Source organism: Lacerta agilis, chromosome 7, assembly GCF_009819535.1.
Source record: "Lacerta agilis isolate rLacAgi1 chromosome 7, rLacAgi1.pri, whole genome shotgun sequence".
Lineage (NCBI taxonomy): Eukaryota > Metazoa > Chordata > Lepidosauria > Squamata > Lacertidae > Lacerta > Lacerta agilis.
In genome coordinates this window covers 86,026,442-86,048,753 of record NC_046318.1, presented here as the reverse complement: position 1 = coordinate 86,048,753, position 22,312 = coordinate 86,026,442, and the positions used below count along the sequence as shown (strand labels likewise).

The window sequence follows — 22,312 nt, the reverse complement described above, 5'->3', positions numbered from 1 at the left end:
GATAAATTGAGGGAGGGCAGGGAGCAGGTGCCAGCCCAGTGGTGGGTCATGGGGGGGAGGGCAAGAGGGGTCTGGTTCTGGGAATTGGAGGGGGAATGCCCAGCCCCCCCCCTTGCTCCTTGTTTCCTGTAGGTAGGCAGGCTGCCCTCTGGCCCTGCTTTCCATCCTGCGGGGCCAAGGGGTGGGGTGGGAACCGGGAGCAGATGGGGGTTCTTCTTCCCCATAAGGATCACCTTGGCAGCTAAGGAGGCTGCTGTCTTACTCCCAAGGTGAGGGCTGGCCTCAGAGGCCTCTTGTGTCACGAGGAGCCGTCCAGGCCTTGAGGCTGCCAGAGGACTGCGGTCAGATGATTAACTGGAGGGAGCTGATGGGCCTCTCACTTGCCAGCGTAAAACCAATGTGGAGCAGCTTCTGGTGCATTTGCAGGCTCAGGCTGAGAAACTCTCTGCAGCTTGAGATCAGGAGGACCCCTTGCACCCCCTGATCCCACCCCAGTCTTTAAAGTATTTATCAGAAGGCCCCTCCAGGCTCTTCCTCCTCCTAGTCAACGCACCTTCAGAAGTGAGGAGGGCAGTGCTTGAAATAGTGGTCCCTTGGTTCAGATATCTTAGTGCGTGGGGGGGGGGGTAGGGGTGCCTTGGAAGGGAAGGGCCCTAATAATGCCTTGGGGCGCTCTTCCCACTGTGGCTCAGCTGGTGCCCAGACTCTGGACTTGAGGCACAAGGCTAACATGTGTCTTGTCCTCTTGTGAGCATTTAATTGGGTCACTCCGTGATCTTTGGCTCCTAGCTGCTCTCTTCCCGCTGTGTTTCATGGATTGCCTGCCTGCTTTTGTTGACTGCCTTCTTTGCTGGTTCACACATAGTGCCAAGCCACGGTTTAGCAGACCAAGAACCTGCCACTGCAAGTTGCTTCTTTCCCCCAAGTTTGTTCTGTTTACAGCTGCTCTTGCCCTGTGTCAAGGAAAAGTGTTGGGCTGGCACATGACATCAAGCCACAGTTGACAGAAGCCATGGTTGTAAACCGACAACAAACCATGCTTAAGCCACTGGGCAGGGTTTGGGTGATCAAGCAAACCATAGGTGAAATGAACCATGGCTGGCATCATCTGCAAACAAAGCTTGTTTTGAATCTGTCATGGTTCATCACCTTGAAAACTCCTTAAGAGCTGGGAGATGGGATGTGCATTTTTGCATACATTTAGGACCATCCTGAACCTGATGGGGGGGGGGATCTTCATGCTAGACTGTGTGGCTCTCAGGCAGCCGCCAAGACACGGTGGAGTCCTTCTTTTCTTCACTTACACAGGGACCCGAGAGTATCTGGTGAAAGATCGCATTAGGTTCCAGTTAAACGGCTCAGATTTCCTCCAACGCGCTGCCTTAGCCAGAGTGGAGTAACACACCCTGAGCGGGGAGAGGCAGGAGGACATTTGACCCCTGGGATCACCAGCAGGATTAGGCCAGCCTTGCCTGGTGACCTTGAACCGTTCTGGTATCCCTCCTTGGTGTCATTGCCACACCTGGGCCCTGGCACCCTGTGGGCAAAAGGCCGACTCAGAGCGGAACAGAAATCAGCCCTGCCCTGCCCTTTGAACTGGGAATCTGGCCCTTTACTGAATCGAGGCTGCTCCCATTCCCTCCCCCCCCCCCCCCGTCTCTGATCCAAGGTAGACAAGATGTTAACTGCCTGGCATCCGAGTTTGGAAAGTCAGAATGGGGCATAGCAAATGGGGTGGGGGGCATTTAACCCTCCCTTCTGGTGGGGGGGCAGTTTCTGATAGGGAGTGGCTTTCTTTGGGAGGAAATGCTGAAGTCTAGTGGCCCCGATCCTAATTCTCTCTCTCCTGTTTCCCCCCCCCCCACCACCACATTATTTTAAACACCAAAACTAAGCTTCCTCATTGAATGCCAGTCCCAGCCTGGCTATCTATGCTGCATTCCTGTGTGTGGAGGAGCTGATCTTTCTGCGATGACTCTGATGCTCTTATGAGTCACCTGCTGCTCTGGAGTAACTAAAACTATTAGTACTAATCGGTAGTTCAGTTCTCTCCCTCCCTCCTTTTCATTTTGCACCATGAAGAGGAAGGGAAGGAGGGGCTGGTCACTTCTGTCTCTTCCACCCAGCAGTCCTTCTCTCCCCGCCCCTTAGGGTGCTGCCCTGTTGCAGTTCCTATGGGAGCCCATCTCTAGGGAGAGACAATGGCCTTGTGGGGAGGAGGGGACGGCCGAGTGACCTTGCAGCCTCGGGAGTGGTTATCTGATGCCCAGGCAGGCTTGCAACAGTCCAGAGGGGCCCAGAATGACAGCTTGGAAGGAGGGGAGCATTGCTGCTGGATGAAGAGGACTGTCCAGACCACATCTATCTCTCAAGGAGGAGATGAGGAACTGCCCAGGGGATCTGTTTGGGGTACCGTGGAGGCACGAGGATACGTCCTTAGGGATCCCTGGATTGCCCCCTGGCCAAGCTCATTTTTGGGAAAGCTGGCAGGACTTTAATTCAGAAAGTATGTTGGGAAGAGTTTAGAACAGGGGTTGGCAACCTAAGGCCCATGGGCCACAAGCAGCCCATGGGGGTCATTTAACCGGCCCACAAGCCACCCCCAAACTGAGCTGCCCGCTCGGCGAGTCCCTGCACACTGCGCTAAACCAGCGCAGCGTGGTGCGGGGTCTCGCTTCCGCAGAGACGCAGATGCTGGAAATCACGGGCGCAGGCACAATCTAGCCCACAGAGGGATCTCTGCTGGAGTGAACCGGCCCAGGTGAGGTAAACTTTGCCGACCCCTGGTTTAGAAGGAAAAGGGCAACAAGGAGGAGCAGCACCCTCTCTTTCCACCTGGGTGTTGGGGACATTTGACTTTTAGAGGGGAAAGAAGAAAACAGCTGCCACCCTCTGAAACGGGAGGTGTGCTGCTGTGGTGGAACAAGCGTAGAGGGCCTCTCGTGGATCCGAAGTGGGTCAAAGAGCAGGAATAAATGGACAGCCCTCCAAATAGGGAGTTGTAGAACGCGGAGTCTCCCAAGGATCAGTCTTGGGACCTGTGCTTTTTAACCGTTCATGAGCAGTTAGCGGGGAGCAGTGGGGTTGCCAGGTTTGCAGATTGTTCAGGGTTGCTAGAACAAAAAGAGATTGTGAGGAACTTCCAAAGGAAGCCTCTCTCCAAACGGAGTGAGTGGGTGGCAAATGGCAAATGCCGTTCAGTGTCAGCAAGTGTAAACTGATGCACATCAGGGCAAAAAATAAATCTGAATTCCACATAAATGTTCCTGGGGTGTGAACTGGCAGGGATCATTGAAATTGCAAGGAAAACTGCCGATATTGTAATGCCGATATACAAATCTATGGTGTGACTGCTTATGGAATACTTTGTACAGTTTGGGTCGGCTCCCATCCAAAGGGATATCGTAGAGTGGGAAAAGGTTCAGGAAAGTCCAATCGAAGCAGATGGAGTCCCCATGGAGAAAAGCTGCAGCACCAGGAAAGAAAAGCAACATGATAGAAGTTTGTAATACTTGTGGAAAGTGGGTAGAGAAATGTTTCCCCCCCTCTCTCACCTAATACCAGAACTCATAGACGTCCAGTGAAACTGAATGTTGGAAAATTGAGAACCAATACAATAAAGTCCTTCTTCATGCACTTTATAATTAAATGATGGCACTTGATCAGTGTTAGAAACTCAGATACTGTATATAAGCTAGGTGCCAAAATGGTTCTTTAAACCAAGGTTAGAGTCGCCAAAACAGAATGTCTAATTGCCATTTTTGGGCAAGACCATAGTCTTATTTTTCAATGGATGGAATGACTGTGATTGATTCTCAGTTAAACATCTAGCTAGTTCAAATGACAACCCTGAGCTCAGTTAAGAACTTTGAGAACTTAAAGAAGAAAAGTCACTTGGCCCAGGGACAGTCAACTTATGTTGTTGTTGTTCAGTCGTTCAGTCATGTCTGACTCTTCGTGACCCCATGGACCAGAGCACGCCAGGCACGCCTATCCTTCACTGCCTCTCGCAGTTTGGCCAAACTCATGCTAGTTGCTTCGAGAACACTGTCCAACCATCTCATCCTCTGTCGTCCCCTTCTCCTTGTGCCCTCCATCTTTCCCAACATCAGGGTCTTTTCCAGGGAGTCTTCTCTTCTCATGAGGTGGCCAAAGTACTGGAGCCTCAACTTCAGGATCTGCCCTTCCAGTGAGCACTCAGGGCTGATTTCTTTAAGGATGGATATGTTTGATCTTCTTGCAGTCCATAGGACTCTCAAGAGTCTCCTCCAGCACCATAATTCAACTTATACACTGGCCTATTCCTACCTCTTTTTCTTAATGGTGACCATTCATAACATACTGGTAAGAATCTTCTTCACAACTGTGAGCAGGGCAGGGGGGTGGGGGGTGGGGTAATTGAAGACAAGCAAAAATAATTAGCTATAACTTTGTTCACTGCTCCTGCTCAGGCTGCACAGAAAAAGCATTTTGGTTCCTGAAATTCATTTTGATTCTGCAGATAAAATATAACGGATAGAATTCTACAGGATGGGGTATTAGTGTGTGAAAACAGTTGAGATCCAAGGATCCCCCGCCATGCGCCTCCAGATGGTGAAGATGTCAGGTGCCACAACACAAAAGGAAAAATGTTGAGGGAAGAGGGAAACAAGAAAACTCGGGACACTGCCTTCTTACTGCTAGAGTGTTCTTAAGGTCTTGGCGATTCCCAAGAAAAATCCATAGTGACCCTCCCTTGCCGGAAATGACTATTGTGGCTGTAAGCCGTTGACCATAGAATGGGGGGTCATTGTCTTCTGCGGCCTAGCTGGACTCTGTAGGTTCACAGGGCTGCAGCTGACAGCATTGCTCCAGGGCAGATGGCCTTCCTCACAGGGGAAGTTGAACTTGACGGCCTCCATGGGGGAAAAGAGGAGCCCTGTCCAACTGGGGAGGGCAGCAGCAGGAACAGGAGGGGCAGCTGCTCACCGTCTGCCGCAGCTGCTGCTGTTCCTCCAACTGAGACAAGGACATGGTCCTAACAAACTTGGCGCATGTGCAAAAAGAAAGTAAAATCTGGTCACATTTAACCTCGAAAGAAGAAACTAAAATGAGGAAATCAGTTGCAAAGAGTTATTCTTCTTCCTGCTGCCAATTATAGTAGAGTTTATCAGCTGTGAGTGTCTGCAAGTTATTCCAGTCCTATGGCTGTTCTCCTCTGGTCAGCCACTGCAGGCCGGAAACAGGAAGTGTGCGGGGCTTTCCTCGTTTCCTTGCTCAGCCTCCCCCAACCTGGTCCCCTCCAGGTGTGGGTCTGCAATTCCCGTCACCCCCCAGCCAGTGTGGCTGAAGGGAGTTGGGAGTCCAGCTTCGTCTGCGTGGCCAAAGTGCTCCACGTAATACGTTTTCTCTGCAGCCTCTCCAAATGGTTCAGCAACTGCAGGCACTTCCAGAGACAGGAGACGTGAGAAGCCAGAGATGATGCTGGCCAGCCGGGTGTAGGCAAGAGATGTTGAGGTTCAGCTGTACTGGGATGGGGTGTCCTCTGAGGAGCAGCTGGGGCCCCCAGGAGGTGCCTGAAGAATATTCTTGAATTGCCCATGACAACTCCTTAGAGGGCAAGTCTGCACCAGAGCTGCTCATCTCCAGGAACAATTACTCTGTGGTTACTTGTTCTTGTGAATGTGTGGGGAAGACAGAGGGTTGTATAAAGTCTTTGCACTGGAAGTAAGTGGGGCATTTCCCCTTGATAGCCTTCTGATGAGGCAGCGGATGGTGTTCTAAAGAGGTCCAGAAGCAGCCTGAAAAAAGGAGGACAGGGTGCAACCCCACCCCCCGCTCCTGGAAATAACCTTTGGGCAATTGCAGGTCTACTTTTTCGCAAGGCATAAAGATATGGGGACCCCCCCCCCACCGATTGTGTTCTCTCTTTGCATGGAGTCTGGACTTGAATGAGTGAAGGAGAAGGTGCCCCGGGGTGGAGAGCTTGGTGTTTGGGGATTCTTCTTTGGCGCTGAACTGCAGGCGCCAGTGGCTGCGATCCTGGGGGTCTCAGGCAAGGAGAAGTGTGTGAAAGCAGAATCTCCAGGCCCTGAACCGCAGAGCCAAAGGAGGGCTCCTGGGAGTGGTTGGGCACAGGGATACCAAAGAAAAGACAATGGAGAGATCAGGTCTCCTGTTTTATTAAAGAAAGGGGTAGACTCACAGCAAGTCTCCCAGCCTTTGCAGATGCAGGATGGACACCACAGCAAGGAGACCTCGGCTTGTCCGCACCCTAGAAAATGTTCACACATTCTTTATACACAAAGCAGCATCTGTCCCTCTGCCTAGGACTCCCCGTTGCTTCACCTGCCCACTGGAGGGCAGAAGCGGCAAAAGCCAAATCTTACCATTAGTGCCCCTTTCTGGGCTTGGTGGTGCTGTGGGTTAAACCACAGAGCCTAGGGCTTGTTGATAAGAAGGTCGGCAGTTCGAATCCCCACAATGGGGTGAGCTCCCGTTGCTTGGTCCCAGCTCCTGCCCACTTAGCAGTTCAAAAGTGTGGGAATGTTGAGGGATGTGGGAGAGGATATATTGTTTTAGATATCCTATCCCAACTTGCGTTTACAAGCTCGATAATATCAGCAGAGCTAACATTCCCTTTTTACTTCATATGCGCAGCAGATAGTTTGCATAGACTCGCTAGAGTCTTAAAAATATTGTCCTGGTGTCTTCCCCTTTTTATCCCTCTTTCAATAAGACACTTCACAGTGTTTGGTAAAGTGTATAACGTTTACTTACAAGTAATCATCATCTAGTCACATAAGGATCCTAGAGGCAGGCTTAAAAGTTACTAAATAACATACATATGGTGACTTTCTCCTTTTGAGAGAAAGTCCCTCTTTATACTTTTGGCCTAGTGCCAACGGTGCATTTTAATAATGCTACTTTTAAACTGTCTTAGAGATTAACACAACTGACCAGCGACATAGAGACTCGGCATACACACTACAGTTGGAAGCTCCCAACTGTAGAGTTCACCCCCAACTGTAGAGTTCCATATAAGGAAGTTGGGTTTGACTGCCCCTGTCCTTTTACATCCCACATACCCCTTCTCAGGCAAATTCAACTTTATTCAACCACCCAGAGTCCCAGCTTGACTCGTATATTCTGGAAACTCTCTCTAGGCAAGGGTTTTGTCAGGATGTCCGCAGCCATCTCATTGGTGCAGCAGTACGACAGTTCCACAAGTCCATCCTGAACTGCCTGACGTATATAATGGTACCTCACACCTATATGTTTTGTCCTGGCAAGAAACTTTTCACTCTGTGTCAGTTTTATGCAACTCTGATTGTCCTCCAGCAAACTGACAGCTTGCTTTCTCACCAAACCAAAGTCCTTGATGAGTTCATCGAGCCAGGCAATCTCTCGGCACGCTTCCGATGCAGAAATATATTCAGCTTCTGTGGAAGATAATGCTACACAGTTCTGTTTATAACTGCCCCATACAACAGGTCCATCCCCAAACATAAAAACATAACCACTTGTTGATTTATAGTCAGCATTATCCCCAGCCCAATCAGCATCAGTGTACCCAATTAACTTAGGATTTCTGACAGCTGGTAGCCTTAATTTACAATTCAATGTACCCTTCAAATATCTGACCACCCTCTTAACACCAGCCCAATCATGCTCAGTGGGAGAACTCACTTTCCTACTAAGAATCCCCACTGCATTGGCTATGTCAGGTCTACATGTGGTAACTAAATACAAAAGTTTACCAATTACCGACCTATATTCACTGTTATCTGGCAACAGCTTCGAATCCTGCTGATTCTTCAGAAAGTCTGTGGCCATGGGCGTTGCAACTGGGTTTGCGTCTTGCATCTGCATGCATTCAATCAGTTCATTTATTTTCTGTCGCTGGCTGAGAAGGAACGATCCGTCTTCCTCTCTTTCCACCTGGATTCCTAGGTAGTACTTGACATCTCCTAGTTCTTTGACTCCCACCTCTTTGCTGAGGTGTTTCACAATCTGCACATATTCTCTGTTATTTGATGTCGCGATAATCAAGTCATCAACAAAAGCCAAAATATATGAGAATTGTCCATTACCTGACTTACTGTACAAGCATTTGTCAGCGTTTCCTTGCTTGTAGCCAAGTTGCGTTAACATTTTGTGCAATTTCTGGTTCCAGGCTCTAGCAGCCTGTCTCAAACCATACAGTCCCTTCTGCAACTTGCACACTAAATGTTCCTCATGTGGTTTCACAAAACCTTTGGGTTGTCTCATATAAATTTCCTCGGAAATCTGTCCATGCAAAAACGCAGTGGCAATATCGATGTGCTTTACATTCAGCTGCTTGGATGCTGCAATGCTTAAAAGCATTCTCACACTACTGTATCTTACAGTTGGTGCAAACGTTTCATCATAATCTTCACCATATTTCTGTGAAAATCCTTGTGCCACAAGTCTAGCTTTGTAGCGTTGAACTTCCCCTTCTGACCCCTTCTTAATCTTGAAAACCCATTTACAGCCAATGGCTTTCTTACCCGGAGGTAGTTCCGTGAGGGTCCAAGTCTTGTTTTGATGCAATGCATCCATTTCGTCCTGCGTGGCTTTCCTCCAGAGATTAGCTTCCTTAGGTGGCATTTTCTGTATCTCTTCCCATGTGGAAGGTTCCTGTGGAGATGCCGATCCTGCAAAATAGGACAGCCGTGGTGCTGGAACACCCCTGTTGGTTCTGGATGAGCGTCTGATCTCTGGTTCTGGAACCGCATCAACATCCTCATCCTCCTCCAATGGTGGCATGTCTAAGTCGTCCTCTTCATCTCTGAAGCCAGTAGGAATTTGATCCTCTACGTGTTCTGATACATTCCCTGTAGGGGGTGCTATGACATTAGAACGCAGATTAGCACTTCTTGGGGTTTCAGAAGGAAAGTCAATAAGTTCTTGAGTCCATTCTGACTCCTTGGAATAGTCAATAACTGTATTCTTTGTGTTAACCATCGCATGCTCATCAAAATAAATTGCATGATGCGCACTGGTTTTACCACTTTGTAAGTCCATTACTCTGTAGCCTTTCCCTCCAGATGCATATCCAACAAAGACACCTGCTTGTGCTCTGGAGTCTAGCTTCTGTCTGTGTTTTCTGGGCCCGCTAACCCTTTGTGGGAATGTTGAGGGATGTGGGAGAGGATATATTGTTTTAGATATCCTATCCCAACTTGCGTTTACAAGCTCGATAATATCAGCAGAGCTAACATTCCCTTTTTACTTCATATGCGCAGCAGATAGTTTGCATAGACTCGCTAGAGTCTTAAAAATATTGTCCTGGTGTCTTCCCCTTTTTATCCCTCTTTCAATAAGACACTTCACAGTGTTTGGTAAAGTGTATAACGTTTACTTACAAGTAATCATCATCTAGTCACATAAGGATCCTAGAGGCAGGCTTAAAAGTTACTAAATAACATACATATGGTGACTTTCTCCTTTTGAGAGAAAGTCCCTCTTTATACTTTTGGCCTAGTGCCAACGGTGCATTTTAATAATGCTACTTTTAAACTGTCTTAGAGATTAACACAACTGACCAGCGACATAGAGACTCGGCATACACACTACAGTTGGAAGCTCCCAACTGTAGAGTTCACCCCCAACTGTAGAGTTCCATATAAGGAAGTTGGGTTTGACTGCCCCTGTCCTTTTACATCCCACAAAAAGCACATCAAATGTGCAAGTAGATAAATAGGCACCGCTCCGGTGGGAAGGTAAATAGCGTTTCCGTGCGCTGCTCTGGTTCACCAGAAGCAGCTTTGTCATGCTGGCCACATGACCCAGAAGCTGTACGTCATCTCCCTCGGCCAGTAACACGAGATGAGAGCCGCAACCTGAGTCGGACACAACTGGACCTAATGGTCAGGGGTCCCTTTACCTTTACCTGGGCTCAGGGCCCAGCACCACAAAGCCCACAGATAAGGAGAGCATCAAAGCCAGCCAATTAGCCTATATCAAAGCAAGCAAATATAAGCATATATGAGCTCCTTGCTACAACCAGTACCAGTTAATTGTGGGGTTATCTTGACTAAGCTTTCCAGAACAGCTCACCTTTGGTTCAACACGCTAGGTGAGGCCCATCTTGTCCAGCCTCCTGTTCCCACACTGGCCAAACAGATGCCTGTGGGAAACGCACAGGTCAGATTCAAACATGAGCCCTCTCCCCTCTTGCGGCTTCCAGGAACTGCTATTTGGAAGCATAGACTGTTCCCAACTGCAGAGGCAGAGCAGAGCTATCCTGGCTAGTAGTCATTGATGGCCTCCTTTGCCCAATCCTCTTTGGGAGCCATCTAACGTGGTGGCCATCCCTGCCTCCTGGGGGAAGGAGTTCCACAGTTTAACTCAGTGCTGTGAAGAAGGACTTTCTTTGGCCTGTCCAGAATCTTCCAAGATGCCACGGCTGGTTCAGGACACAGATATTGGAGGGCAGGGGGTGCAAAGTGGAATTCCTTATTCAGGCTCCTGCTTCTGCACGACTGTAAGGAGCAGGCAGCGGGGGGGGGGGGGGCTCCAGGCCCAGAAGAGTTTCCTCCAGCCGTCTTGCGCTGATGACTTCAACACACCCTGTTTTGATGAGCTTCACATCCTCCCCTTTGTCTCCCCTTCCTGTGCTCCTCTGAGAGCCCCCCCCCCCGGGACGCAGAGGGGTCCGGAGCCTGCAAGAGCACTTTGGGCCTGAGCCACCAGGAAGGAAGGCTGGCGAGAACGAAGGGGGGGGGGCTGTTGGTGGCTGCTATGGCAACAGAGGCAGGAAGAGAACCTGGCCTCCTTGGCGGCAGTTGGGCGCTGCTCCTGCCGCCAGCCGGGGAGGGTGTGGCCTTGGTCCTGGCCTGCTGGCCGCTCTCTGCATGTGCCAGGCGGGCAGCAGGAGGGCTTGGCTGCCGGAGCATTGTAGGCAAAGCTGCTGCCGGGTGGGGTGGGGTGGGGGGAGCAGGGCCTTTGTGGAAGCAGGGGGTGGGCCAACGTGGCAGAAGAGCCCCTCCCTCCAATCACCTTCTGCTTGGTGGTTAAGAGCCTGGGCACAGAGCCCAAAGATCCTCTTGGCCCCAGGTTGCAAACGCTCAGCTATGGAGTTGGGCTGGGCAAGGGGTTCTTGGATGCCCCTCAGCCAGGTAGCCCAGAGGCAGGCAGGCTGGTTATGCTGCGAGGGTAGCAATGCTTGGCCAGGAGAAGGCTGCTCCCCAGGAAGCTGAGCAGTGGCCAGGCAGAGGCAGCGCCTTCTCCTCCTGCCGCTTGGCATCTTGAGAAGCCTCCTGGAGGGCAGGTGTGGGGCTGGAGCCAGGGGCACAGGGGCTGACACAGCTAGCTGGGGGCCCGGCTGGCCTGGGGGATCACTTTGGAGTTGATCTCTCCCCTTGGCGTCCTGCTTTTCTTCCAGGGAGCTCAAAGCAGCCTGCGTGGTCTCCCCTCCCCAAGTTCCCTTCAGCAAACCTGCAAGGTAGGCGAGGGAGGGTGACCTGGGCCTTGCCAGCCCTGCTCCTGCGCTCTGACCCCATGCCAGTTGCTTCACTTCAATCCGTTGTTCTCTGCTTCTCAGCAGATTCTAAGGGCTGCCTTGGGAGATCAGCCCCTCCCTGGAGACCCTCTTCCTCCTCCCCTCGCAAGGAGATCCGGGAGCAGAGCAGAAGCAGGAGGAGGACCCACTGCTCCTGCCACACCTTGTTTGAACCGCCGCTTCCTTGCAACTTTGGGAGACCAAATCCAGAGGGCAGATGAAGACCCAAGTGTGGGTCACGCCAGCACCCCTGTTTTATTCTTGTCTTGGGGGAGGGTTGGTTAAAAAGAGGACAGCAGAGAAGTGGGTGGGAAGGGGTGCAGCAGGTATGAACTGGGATGCCGTGCTGCTGCTCATGGCTTTTCAGTCTTCCTCCCATGGCAGGGTGGGGGTCCTGCAGGGGTGTTCTGCCTTGGATGCCTGGGGGGGAGGGGCTGTGTGTTGCCAGTGCCACCCTGCCCTCTCCCCCTCCCCATTTACTTATAAGCTATGAAGAAGTGAGCGGGGGGGGGAGTTACTTATTTATTGCATTTTTATCTGACCTTTTCTCCAAGGAGCTCAAGGTGGGATACCGTTCTCTTCATTTAAACCCCACAACAACCCTGTGAGGCAGGTTAGGCTGAGAGGCAGGGACTGGCCCAAGTTCACTCAGTAAGCTTCATGGCCTAGTAGGAGGACTTGAACCCGGGTCTCTCCCAGGCGCTAGCCTGACACCGGCTCAACTTTGCATCCCCTCTGAGGAATGGGGCAAACCCTCCATGTTTTTATTGAAGAGATCTGGAGGCGGCACTGCACAGGGAAGTCTTGAATGTTTGAGGTTTTTAATATTTTGTTGGGAGCCGCCCAGAGTGACTGGGGCAACCCAGTCTGATGTGTGGCATATAAAGAACAAAAATATCCTCATTATTATTACTCTTTTACTTCCAACTGGCAAATGGGATTGCCTCCAGCTGCCTCTTGACCTGCTATATCCTGATAGATATTTCCACTTCTGTTGAGTGTGAAGCACTTGTGCTTCTCCTTCCCAGTTGGGGGGGGCCCTTTCCCCAAAGGGGTCCCTTGGACGCTGCCCCTCTTCTCTCCCCCTGACTTCACATTCCTGCATGCTGCCCATAGAGGTTTCCTCACCCTCCAATCCTCCCATTCAGTTTATGAACAGTTCTTACCTGAAGCCCATTCCCCCAATGGCCAGCTGTTTACAGCACAGTTTGGGAACTGCTTTTCTTCTTCAAATTGAAACGTGTCCCCTCTGCCCCCCCCCCCCCGAAACTTTACAGCGCGCCAACACACACACTCGCCTCGAATAATCTATTTTAAAAGGAGCATATGAAAAAGTTAGGACAGCAGATAGAAAGTTTGCAGGGGGATGTGTAATAAAATCAAAACTGCCAGGCCAAAGGACTGTGTGAGTAAAATGGTCTAATGGATGACTAAATGTCCCTGAGGAGAAGGCTTGGCAGATTTCCTGGGGCAGGCAGTTCCACAGGTGCGGTGCTGAAAAAGCCACCATGCACCTTCTTGGCCAGAGCACCTCGGGTGGGCATGTGGTGGCGAAGGCGCCAGTCACATCTCGGCTGCATTGCTGCAGGCTCCCTTGGGAGGAGCCTGGATGCTTCAGGCAGTGCATAATTCTGCCACCAGGATGTTGGCCTGAGCTGGGGCTGGGAGGTTGTGACTTCCTTATTGCTCTGTCCCCAACCATGCCAGGTGAGCTTTGGAACTGCCTCCTTCCCCACCCTCTGGCAGGCTTCTGGCCTGACAAGCTGTTCCCTTTTCCAAGGGAGCTGAGGGGGCTTTTTATGGTTGTTTTGCTGCTGCTTTCCCTGGTCTCTGTAAGTGCTTCTTCATGGCTCCTTGTGGTGCTTTGCTGGTTGCTTGTTAGCCATCCTGGGGAGAAGAGAGTTTGAAATAGAAACAAATCAGATCTGAGCAGACAGGATCTTGTGGGAGAGTTATGTCCCCTGGTTCTGTGCAGCCAGCACTTTGAACTGAACCCAGAAATGAACCGGATGCCAGTGAACCTGATACTTGGAGAGGAATTCGCTGTATGCTCTAAAAATCTGTATGACTTTGGAAGAACCATGCAAAAGTAGGTTTGATGCCAGGGGTGGAGCCTTGTAGCATCTCAGACATTTCTGGCCCTTCGGTATCCCTGTTCAAAGTGCTGGTGCTGAGTGCCAGGTTATCAGAACGGCTGCCTGCCACACCACCCTGCCCACCTGCTCAGATCAATGCTGGAGGCCCTGTGTGTTGCCCCCCCCCCAATGACATGCATTAGAGACAGTGCCTTTTCAGCAGTGGCCTCTCGCTTAAGGATGTTCAGTTTCTCCCTTCAGTTGCAGTGTTTTAGGTGGCATTGAAGCCCCGCCTGTGCTGAGTGGCTTTGAATGGTTGCACTTGATGAACGATGTAGTTCTGGAAAGGTTTCTAATAGGGCTGGTCTGTATTTCACTGGATTGATGGGCTGGTGGGGTTTTGTATTTTACAGCTGTAGTTAACTGGTATTATTTCTGATGGACAGAGCTGTTCGGCTCCAGAACAAACTCCCTGGGAAGGTGATGGACTCTTTTTCCTTGGAGGTTTTTGAGGCTGGATGGCCACCTGTCAAGGGTGTTTTAGTTGAGATTCCTGCATGGCAGAGGGTTGGACTAGATGACCCTTGGGGTCCCATGCAGCTCTATAATTAAACAATTCTGTGATAGAGACCAAGCTTTCTTCATCTCCTTGAGAAGCCTTGATCCAGAGGCAGCTTTTCCATCTATAAGTAGCAATAGCAGCCGTCCGTACGCTTGAGAAAGGATGGGTGGTGTCTGGTCAGATGTCAAAGTCCTGAGCTGGATTTTGTGGTCAGGGGCTGCGTCTTGGAAGGGGGTGGGCACTGCTCAGAACCTTGTCCCCCCCCCTGGCTTTAATTTCCCCAAGTCTTTTCTGCCCTCTCTCCTCTCTCACACACCCCAGTCCTTGTAAAGAAATCGCACCAAATGATGTGAAAGACGGGCTCTTAAATTGTGGGGATATATGTGAACTACCGATTAGTACTAATAGTTTGTTTTGCACAGTAAGAGACTTCTGGGTGGAAGGGGAGGGCGTTCTCCCTGACCCCCGCTGAATCTTGGCTGGGGAGGATGGTCTCCCTCGGCAATGCTTGAAGTTGCCAACCTTGCTCTCTCTCCCCTCTGCAGGCGTGAAGTGGTGGGAGACTCGGCCGAGATGTCGCATGAGAAGAGCTTCCTGGTGTCTGGAGACCCCTTCCCTGGGCAGCAGCCGCCTGCCCCACCTGGCTATGCCCAGCCGCCCTACCCAGTGGCTCCCTACCCGCAGCCCCAGCCGGTGGCATACGGCCAGCCCGGATACCCGCAGGGCACCTACCCGGTTGCAGCACCCTACCCACAAGCGGCACCCTACCCTCAAGCACCCTACCCCCAGGCGCCCTACCCGCAGGGGCCCTACCCGCAGGGGCCCTACCCACAGGGGCCCTACCCACAGGGGCCCTACGGCCAGCCGCATCCAGGAATCGCTGTCGACCCAGACTGTAAGTAGCCCACTTGCCTGCCCTGCTGCAATGGTTGGGGGTGGGAAGGGGGGCTGTTGGGTCTCTGCTGGGATGGCAGAAGGACTGCTCCCGTGAGCCAGGGGGCGGAGGGCCTCTCTCGAGACCACCTGGCCCTTGCACGTGGTGAGCACTCTCCCACCTTGTGGCTGCTTCTGTGGGGAGCTGGGCTGCCCGTGAGGAGCCTGAGCAGCGTTCCCTGGGGGGCGCTGCTCTGTGGCCCCCCTCCTCAGTCTCCTCTCCTCTTCTCTTGCTGCACTTGTGCCCCCCCCTAGCTGGAGCGAGACGCCCTGTTTATGTGGTACGGAAAGGAGGCACCGCAGAGTCTAGGATTGGTGAGCGCCCCCGCCCCCCATCACCACTGCCACGGGCTGGGTGAGGGGGCCAGGAGGAGGCAGCCAGAGAAGGAGGAGCTGCTGCTCCTCCCTCTGGAATCTGTAGGGAGAGCTGCCTGGTGCGGGGCAGGGGGGAGCCTCTGCCTGACTGGCTGCCCTGCTTCTTGCCCTCAGCGCCCAGGCACGGCAACTACCATGAGGACGGGCCGCCCTCCTACTACGACAACCCGGATTTCCCCCCCACCAACTGGGAGGACAAGACCATCCGCCAGGCCTTCATTCGCAAGGTGAGTCAGGCTGTGCCTGCGCAGGGGCTGTGGGGCTCCTGCCCTTCTCCCTCCCTCCCTCCCTGCTTCTGCCTCTGGCCCTGGCAATGGGGTGCAGTCCAGTCGAAGTGTGGGAGGAAGCCCTGGAAGTGCTGTGGCTGCTGGTGGTGGTGGAGGAGGAGGAGAGGGGCTGGCAGGGCGCAGACCCTCATTGGCAGGGAAGGGTCGGACGCCCGAGAAGCTGGGGCTGATCATGATCGGGGTTTCTTTGCATGCCACTTTCCCCTAGTTAAAACTGCAGTCAAGGCAGCTCACAACATGAAGAGAGTCACATAATTCCAAAAACAGAACAATAATAGGCAATGAATAAAAGCATATCACAACCTACACAGCCAAAACAAGTCATTATTGTTGACATCTACACCTTTGGGGGTGGTGTCACTCCGTTGGAGAGACCGATATGGGAGAGACATGTTTTGTTGCATCTAGGGCAGAGGAAGGCATCTGGTTGTGCTGCTGCAAATGCCTTGGGGCCTTTCTTCTCCCAGCGGCCATTCCTCCTCTGGTCATTGCTGTGGACGCAGGACCTGGCTGTCTCCAGGCACTGCAGTCGTCTGCAAGGGATTCTCACAGGGCGGAGTTGATGATGTTGCCAGCCTTCATTTGACACACAAGCTCTAAAACTAATACCAAAAATGGAAAATGAGCGAGGCTGGAGAAAATTGGAAAACGTTTGTTAAATATATGGGAAATAATTGTGTACAGCTGAAAACGCTGGCAGCATTAAGATAAATTCAACAGTGTAAATAGGTTTTGATGGATGGACTAATGGAATACTGAATAGTATAGTTTTATTAAAATATGCAGGGATTCGAGATATGTAAAATGAACAGTGGAAAGAGAAGAAGAGAAGTCATTGATATCTTAATGCTGTGTATTTTAAATTGTAAAACAGAAAATTTAATAACAAATTACACCCACCCACCCCAGAAATGAATATCGATAACAACAAAATTAGCATCTCCACTATTAAATCTCGACACCAGCAGAAGCCCCTGAGCAATGACCGCAGGTGGTCCATGCAGTCCAGCTTCCTGCCTCCCACAAGGGGCATGGAGGCACTCTGAAGCAGCTGCTGCCAGGGGTGGCGCCCACCATGTTTTGGGCTTGAGCGCTGCCTGCTCTGCCCCCTTGAGTGGCTCTCGCTGCCGGTGACGGAGGCGGCTTTTGTCCCCCCTGCAGGTGTTCCTGGTGCTGACCATCCAGCTGTCCGTGACCTTCGCCTTCGTGGCCATCTTCACCTTCGTGAAGGGCGTAAAGGGCTTCGTGCGGAAGAACGTCTGGACCTACTACGTCTCCTACGTCTTTTTCTTCATCTCCCTCATCGTCCTCAGCTGCTGTGGGGAGTTCCGGCGCCAGCACCCCTGGAACCTCGTGGCCCTGGTAAGCGGGGCAGCGGGCAGGGGGTGCGTGGCCTCAGGGGGCGGCTGCTGCTGCTGCCGCCATCGGTTGAATTCTTCAGCAGAGATGGCTGCCCCCTTGGCCACTTGACTCAGAGGTGGGGCATATGGGGCCTGGATTGAGGCTCACTGCTGAAGGCACATGCCTCTCCTCCTCCTCAGTCCATCCTGACCCTGAGCCTCTCCTACATGGTGGGCATGATTGCCAGCTTCTACGACACAGACGCCGTCATCATGGCTGTGGGCATCACGACTATCGTCTGCTTCACTGTCGTGATCTTCTCCTTGCAGGTTGGTGTGTCTGCTCTGCCCCCCTTCCCTTGGGGGGGGGGCAAGAGGCATTGTTTCTCCCAGTGTGGGCAGCTGGGTTGCCCAGAAAGGCACCTTGGGCTGTTGGGTTGGCATCCTGCCTTTGGAGGGGGGCTGTGAGGCCAAAGAGGCCTTTGCTCTTCTGGATTTTGGGTGGGTGGGTGGGTATGGCAGAATTGGCACCCAATACATTTCAGGCAGTGATGGCTGTGCAGGGACTCCTTTCCTGGTGCTCTGCTTTGCTCCCCACATCTTTTGACCCAATGGCTGCTTGATGCAGAATACGACCCAGCACAGCAGAATGAAGTGCCACAGGTCAGGCAGCTGGTCTCTGGCAGAGTGTGGTGGTTCTCCTGCTTGCCACCCTTGCCTAGGCCCACGAAGAGATGGCGTTGGGGGCCCTGGCATGTGGGGCAGGGGGCCTGGGCTGTGGGGTGCTGCCTGACCCCTGTCCCGGGGCTCCTCTCCTCCTTTGCAGACCAAGTATGACTTCACCTCGTGCCGAGGGGTGCTGATCGTCTGCCTGGTGGTCCTGTTCATCTTCGCCATCCTTTGCATCTTCATCCGGAACCGTATCCTGCAGATTGTCTATGCCTCCCTGGGAGCCCTCCTCTTCACCTGCGTAAGTCTCCCCGCGGGTGCTGGCCCCGAGATCCATCGGCCGGGCAGAAGGGCGCCTCTGAGCCCCCTCCCTGTTCAGCCCAGGAGCTGGTGTGATCAATAGCAAATCTCTGTTCACAAGGCCTTCTGTACAAAAGACAGCCCCCCCCCCAGATTTAGAGGAGAGCTTTTTAGCTGTTGCAGTTGTCAAATAACAGGTAGTCAGAGCCTGTTGCTGATCTGCTGCTGGCCACCCACCCAGAGATCTGCCAGCAGATCCTGATCTCCCCAGCCCTAAGTCAGAGTCCCTGCAGAGCCCCTCCCTCTCCACCCCCCTGTGCTGGTGGAAAGAGACCTGCCCAGCCCCCTCCTTCCTTCTTAGGATGCTGAGGGTCTGAAGGCAGCTGAGACACCATCCCAGGCCCAGCAGTCGAATGGGTGGGGGTTCCAGAGGAAGCAGGCTGGGGGGCCTGGGGTCCAGGTGGGGCGTGTTGGGGCACAGTCCCCTTTGGCTCTCCTGGGGGTTCTAATGACCCACGTGACCTGCTTTCTCCTTGCAGTTCCTGGCCATGGACACCCAGATGATAATAGGGAACAAGCAGCTGGCCATCAGCCCGGAGGAATACATCTTTGCGGCCCTCAACCTTTACACGGACATTATCAACATTTTCCTCTACATCCTGGCCATCATTGGGCGTGCCAAGGAGTAGGCCGCCCTCTGACCCCTTCAGGGGCTAGTTCCTTCCAAGCCCTGTCTTTTGTTGTGGTTCTCCTCCTTTTCATTCCCACCCCGTGGGGTCTCCCCCGCCCCGTGGGGTCTCCCCCGCCCCGGTTTTTGTTGTGTTCCTGGCCGTTCCTTGAGTTTGAGTTCTTCGCCTCTCCCCCTCCCTGTCTTGTGCTTTTCTGGGGAAGGATACCTGAAAAGAAGGGGGGTGCAAGGTAGCCAATGGGCCACCCCACCCCCGACCGGGGAGGCAGCTCTCAACATGCTGGAAAAGTAGGGCTCCTCTGCCCTGCGTCTCCCTTGGGCTGTGCAGAGTTTGGAAGAGGATGTAAATATGCTGTGCTTGTCTCTTTTGTATTTTGGTCTAGAAATGTTAATTTAATTTTGAGGAATGTCCTTGTCTTGGGCATGCCACTCAGTCGCTTCTTCCCATGGGTACAGGGCTGTTCTGGGGCTCTGGCTACATGCAAACCTTCCCCTGCCTCTTGGCTGGGAGCGAGGTCCCCCACCCCAGAATGATGCTGATACGGGTGCCGCCTCCTGTCCTGCCCAGGCTGCCTCCCACATTGCTGGGCTCTCCTGTTCCAGCCACTGTGGGGGCCGAGTGCCTGGATGATGCCCATGTCCCGTTTTTACAAATATCGTCCAGAAAAGTAGGGGTGGCTTCTCCCTTCTAGCTCGGGGGGCAGAGACTGCTCAGCTGCCTTTTCTCAGGCTCCCCTTGGGGCGTGCGGGGAACAGCCTTCCTGGCTCCTGGCCCTCAAACACTTTGCTTTTCTACAGAGCTGTGAAGTCTCCTGGCCCTTTTTGTCTGGGGACCCTGTACCACATCCTTCCTTCTCCCCCCTCCCTGCCCCCCGCAATCTGGCTGGCTTTAGGGAGGCCCTGCACTACTGCATGCTGAGCAGCCACTACTGTGCCCCCAGGGCCAGCCTCTGCACTAAACTGTAAAAAAAAATAGGGTGTCCTAATAAAAGTGAGAATGTACCAGATCTCGATAGTCCTCAGTTCTGTCTTTGGGGCCGGAGGGGAAAGGTTCTTTCCAGCGCTGTGGGGTGTGTGTGTGGGGGGGGGGGGAATGCTGCATGGCCAACCATCCCTGCAAGGAGGATGCAAAGACCAGGAGCCTCTAGAGTCCTGGGCCTGGATTGGGACTAAATCTCTGAGGCAGAACCTCTGCTGTATATTGATGGGCTGCAATGAGCACAGGAATGCACACATCCTGCAGCTGTTGGCATGCTGACAGGCACCGGCGGCTGCTTAGGGAAGCCAGCTCAGAGTTACTTGAGATGTGATGTGGCGTGTCCAGGTTAATACAGCAAGCAAGTTTTGAAGCTGCAGCTCCGTAAAACAGGTGTGGTGTGCTTGTAACAAAGAGCTGCAACTCCCAGCACTCCTTGGAGGAAGCAGTGGCAGTTCACGTTTGGGCCCCTGCAGAGAGGGCTGCCTTTCTCAAGGGCTCTGCTCCCCTTCTTTGCGTTCCAGCATGTTTCCCCCATGTCAGCTTGGAATGCTTGCATTGCCCCCCCCCCCGGCCAATTTTCTTGTATGGGTTATCACTGGCACCATCTTTTTCGCCAAATGAGAAGAAGCTAAGACTGTCATCCTCAAACACCAGCAAAAGATTTCTCGGTAGCTGGACATACAGACCTATAGTTTTACTTCCGTTTTTAAGCCCTGTTCTAGTATTGGCTGAAAGATTAAACAGATTTTTTAAGAATATATATTGATTAGGCAGGATTTATGAAAAACCACAGGTTAAACATCAAATATCCAGAAACCTTAAAAAAAAAAAATCTCTAAAGTGAGAAGCCAGAAAGCATTTGATAGAATGGAACATACTTATTTCAGGTCCGGCAAAATCTAGAACTAGTGTCAAATCTTATTACATTTGAAGGGAGAAAATGACCATTTAAGGATTAACTTGGGTGCAGGCAATATAGCATTAGTATTTTTAAAATTCCAAGTGGTGGACACGAGTAAGGAACTTTGAAATTATCCAAGATGGCAAAGAGTTAATCAAACACTACCATTCTAAATGAATGCAACAAATATTTTATTGCCTAGATTGGAAAATTTGAATTTCTCCTGGGCTGGAAGGCTAGTTATAAAAATGAGCAAAATGCCACAGAACTTTATTTTATTATTAAATATTGCACTTAGCAATTTCTTACTTAAGAAATTGCAATTTTATTTACTTTCCGGGGGGGGGGGAAGCATAGGGCAACCTAAAAGACCCTTTACCAAAACTGATTAGTAGGAAGATTTGCATTCCCAAATGTAAAGTGTTAAATTACTATTTGTTAAATTGCTACATGTTGGGGCATTATAAGCACATAGTTTGAAAACTATTGCCACACAAAACAAATACCTTTATCAACTAAAATTGCCTGATAGTAGGAAGGGGAATGCTCTTGCAATAATAGTAGGATAGTAGGAAAGCTCTTGCAATAATTAAATTCAAATCCCATTACTAGAGTCATTTGTAAGATTTGGAAAAAGTTTAGGAACAACTTAATCCCAGGCTCCCTGCTTCTTGCAGCAGTTAGTTGATATGAAATTCTGGGAAAGAGAAATGACTAAATTAAGGTCTGTGGTGGAGGGTTAATATATTAAAAACATATTATTTATTAGATTTATATACCGCCCTGCACCCGAAGGTCTTGGAAGGGGGGGTCACCATCTGATTGATTGGGAATAACTGACTTTTATGCAAAACTTACAGATAAGGCATAACACATCAAGACTGCAGAGATGGCATGAATTCTTGAGTTATTGATCTCAAATATTTATTGATTTATCCATCCATCCACCCATTTTCCCATAAGTCCTTGACTGGGTTACAACCATTTAAAATACACCACTGAAACAGTTTTGAAAACCTTACAGATACAAAACAAAATAAAAAAACTGCAATCACAAAAAATGGTTGGTTAATTATGTGAATAATCAGAGAATTAATCCTCATGATGTAATTAAATCCATTTCAGTCCACCTTTCGCCCTGGTTATGGGACCGAGACGGCTTCAGTCGCCCTAACAGATGATCTCCATAGACAGCTGGATCGAGGCAGGTCAGGACTGCTGATTCTTTTAGTTTTGTCAGCAGCCTTCGATATGGTTGATCACAAACTTTTGGACTTTTGTTATAACATTGCCTAATTACTCACACTTATTATCTTATCTTAATCCTTATCATCTTCTAACTTAATCATCTATCTTCTACTCTACAGCCTATCATATCCTCAGGTTATATCTAACTTTCAGTCATACAATGCTCTTTTAAATACAGTTTAAAATCAGTCTGACCCTTACGTTTCCCTCCCCTTATAGTTTTGATTTATGGGCTACTACTAAAATGAGACTGCATTTTAAATTGTATTTTAACCTGTATTTTAATTAACTGTTTTTCTTTCTTTTACATTTTATTGTAATTTTATTGGTGTTAATTGGTGTTAGCCGCACTAAGCCCGGTTCTGGCTGGGGAGGGCGGGGTATAAATAATAATAATAATAATAATAATAATTATTATTATTATTATTATCAAAGCTAAAATGGGAAAT

The 22,312-nt window shown here is 51.0% G+C and overlaps 1 protein-coding gene across 2 annotated transcripts in view; it reads left to right on the top strand.

Moving 5' to 3' along the window:
• The window catches only part of GRINA (glutamate ionotropic receptor NMDA type subunit associated protein 1), a 28,024-nt gene extending 8,282 nt beyond the window's left edge, over positions 1-19,742 (top strand). Inside the window, exons 2-8 of one of the 2 annotated variants that reach the window (XM_033156040.1) lie at positions 14,689-15,038; positions 15,332-15,391; positions 15,566-15,678; positions 16,900-17,100; positions 17,280-17,408; positions 17,905-18,048; positions 18,587-19,742. In XM_033156040.1, the coding sequence (XP_033011931.1) occupies positions 14,717-15,038; positions 15,332-15,391; positions 15,566-15,678; positions 16,900-17,100; positions 17,280-17,408; positions 17,905-18,048; positions 18,587-18,736 (1,119 nt within the window). In that variant the 5' untranslated portion in view covers positions 14,689-14,716 and the 3' untranslated portion in view covers positions 18,737-19,742. The remainder of the gene's footprint in view (positions 1-14,688; positions 15,039-15,331; positions 15,392-15,565; positions 15,679-16,899; positions 17,101-17,279; positions 17,409-17,904; positions 18,049-18,586) is intronic. The other variant, XM_033156041.1, reaches the window with a different exon arrangement.
• Positions 19,743-22,312: the final 2,570 nt, after the last annotated feature.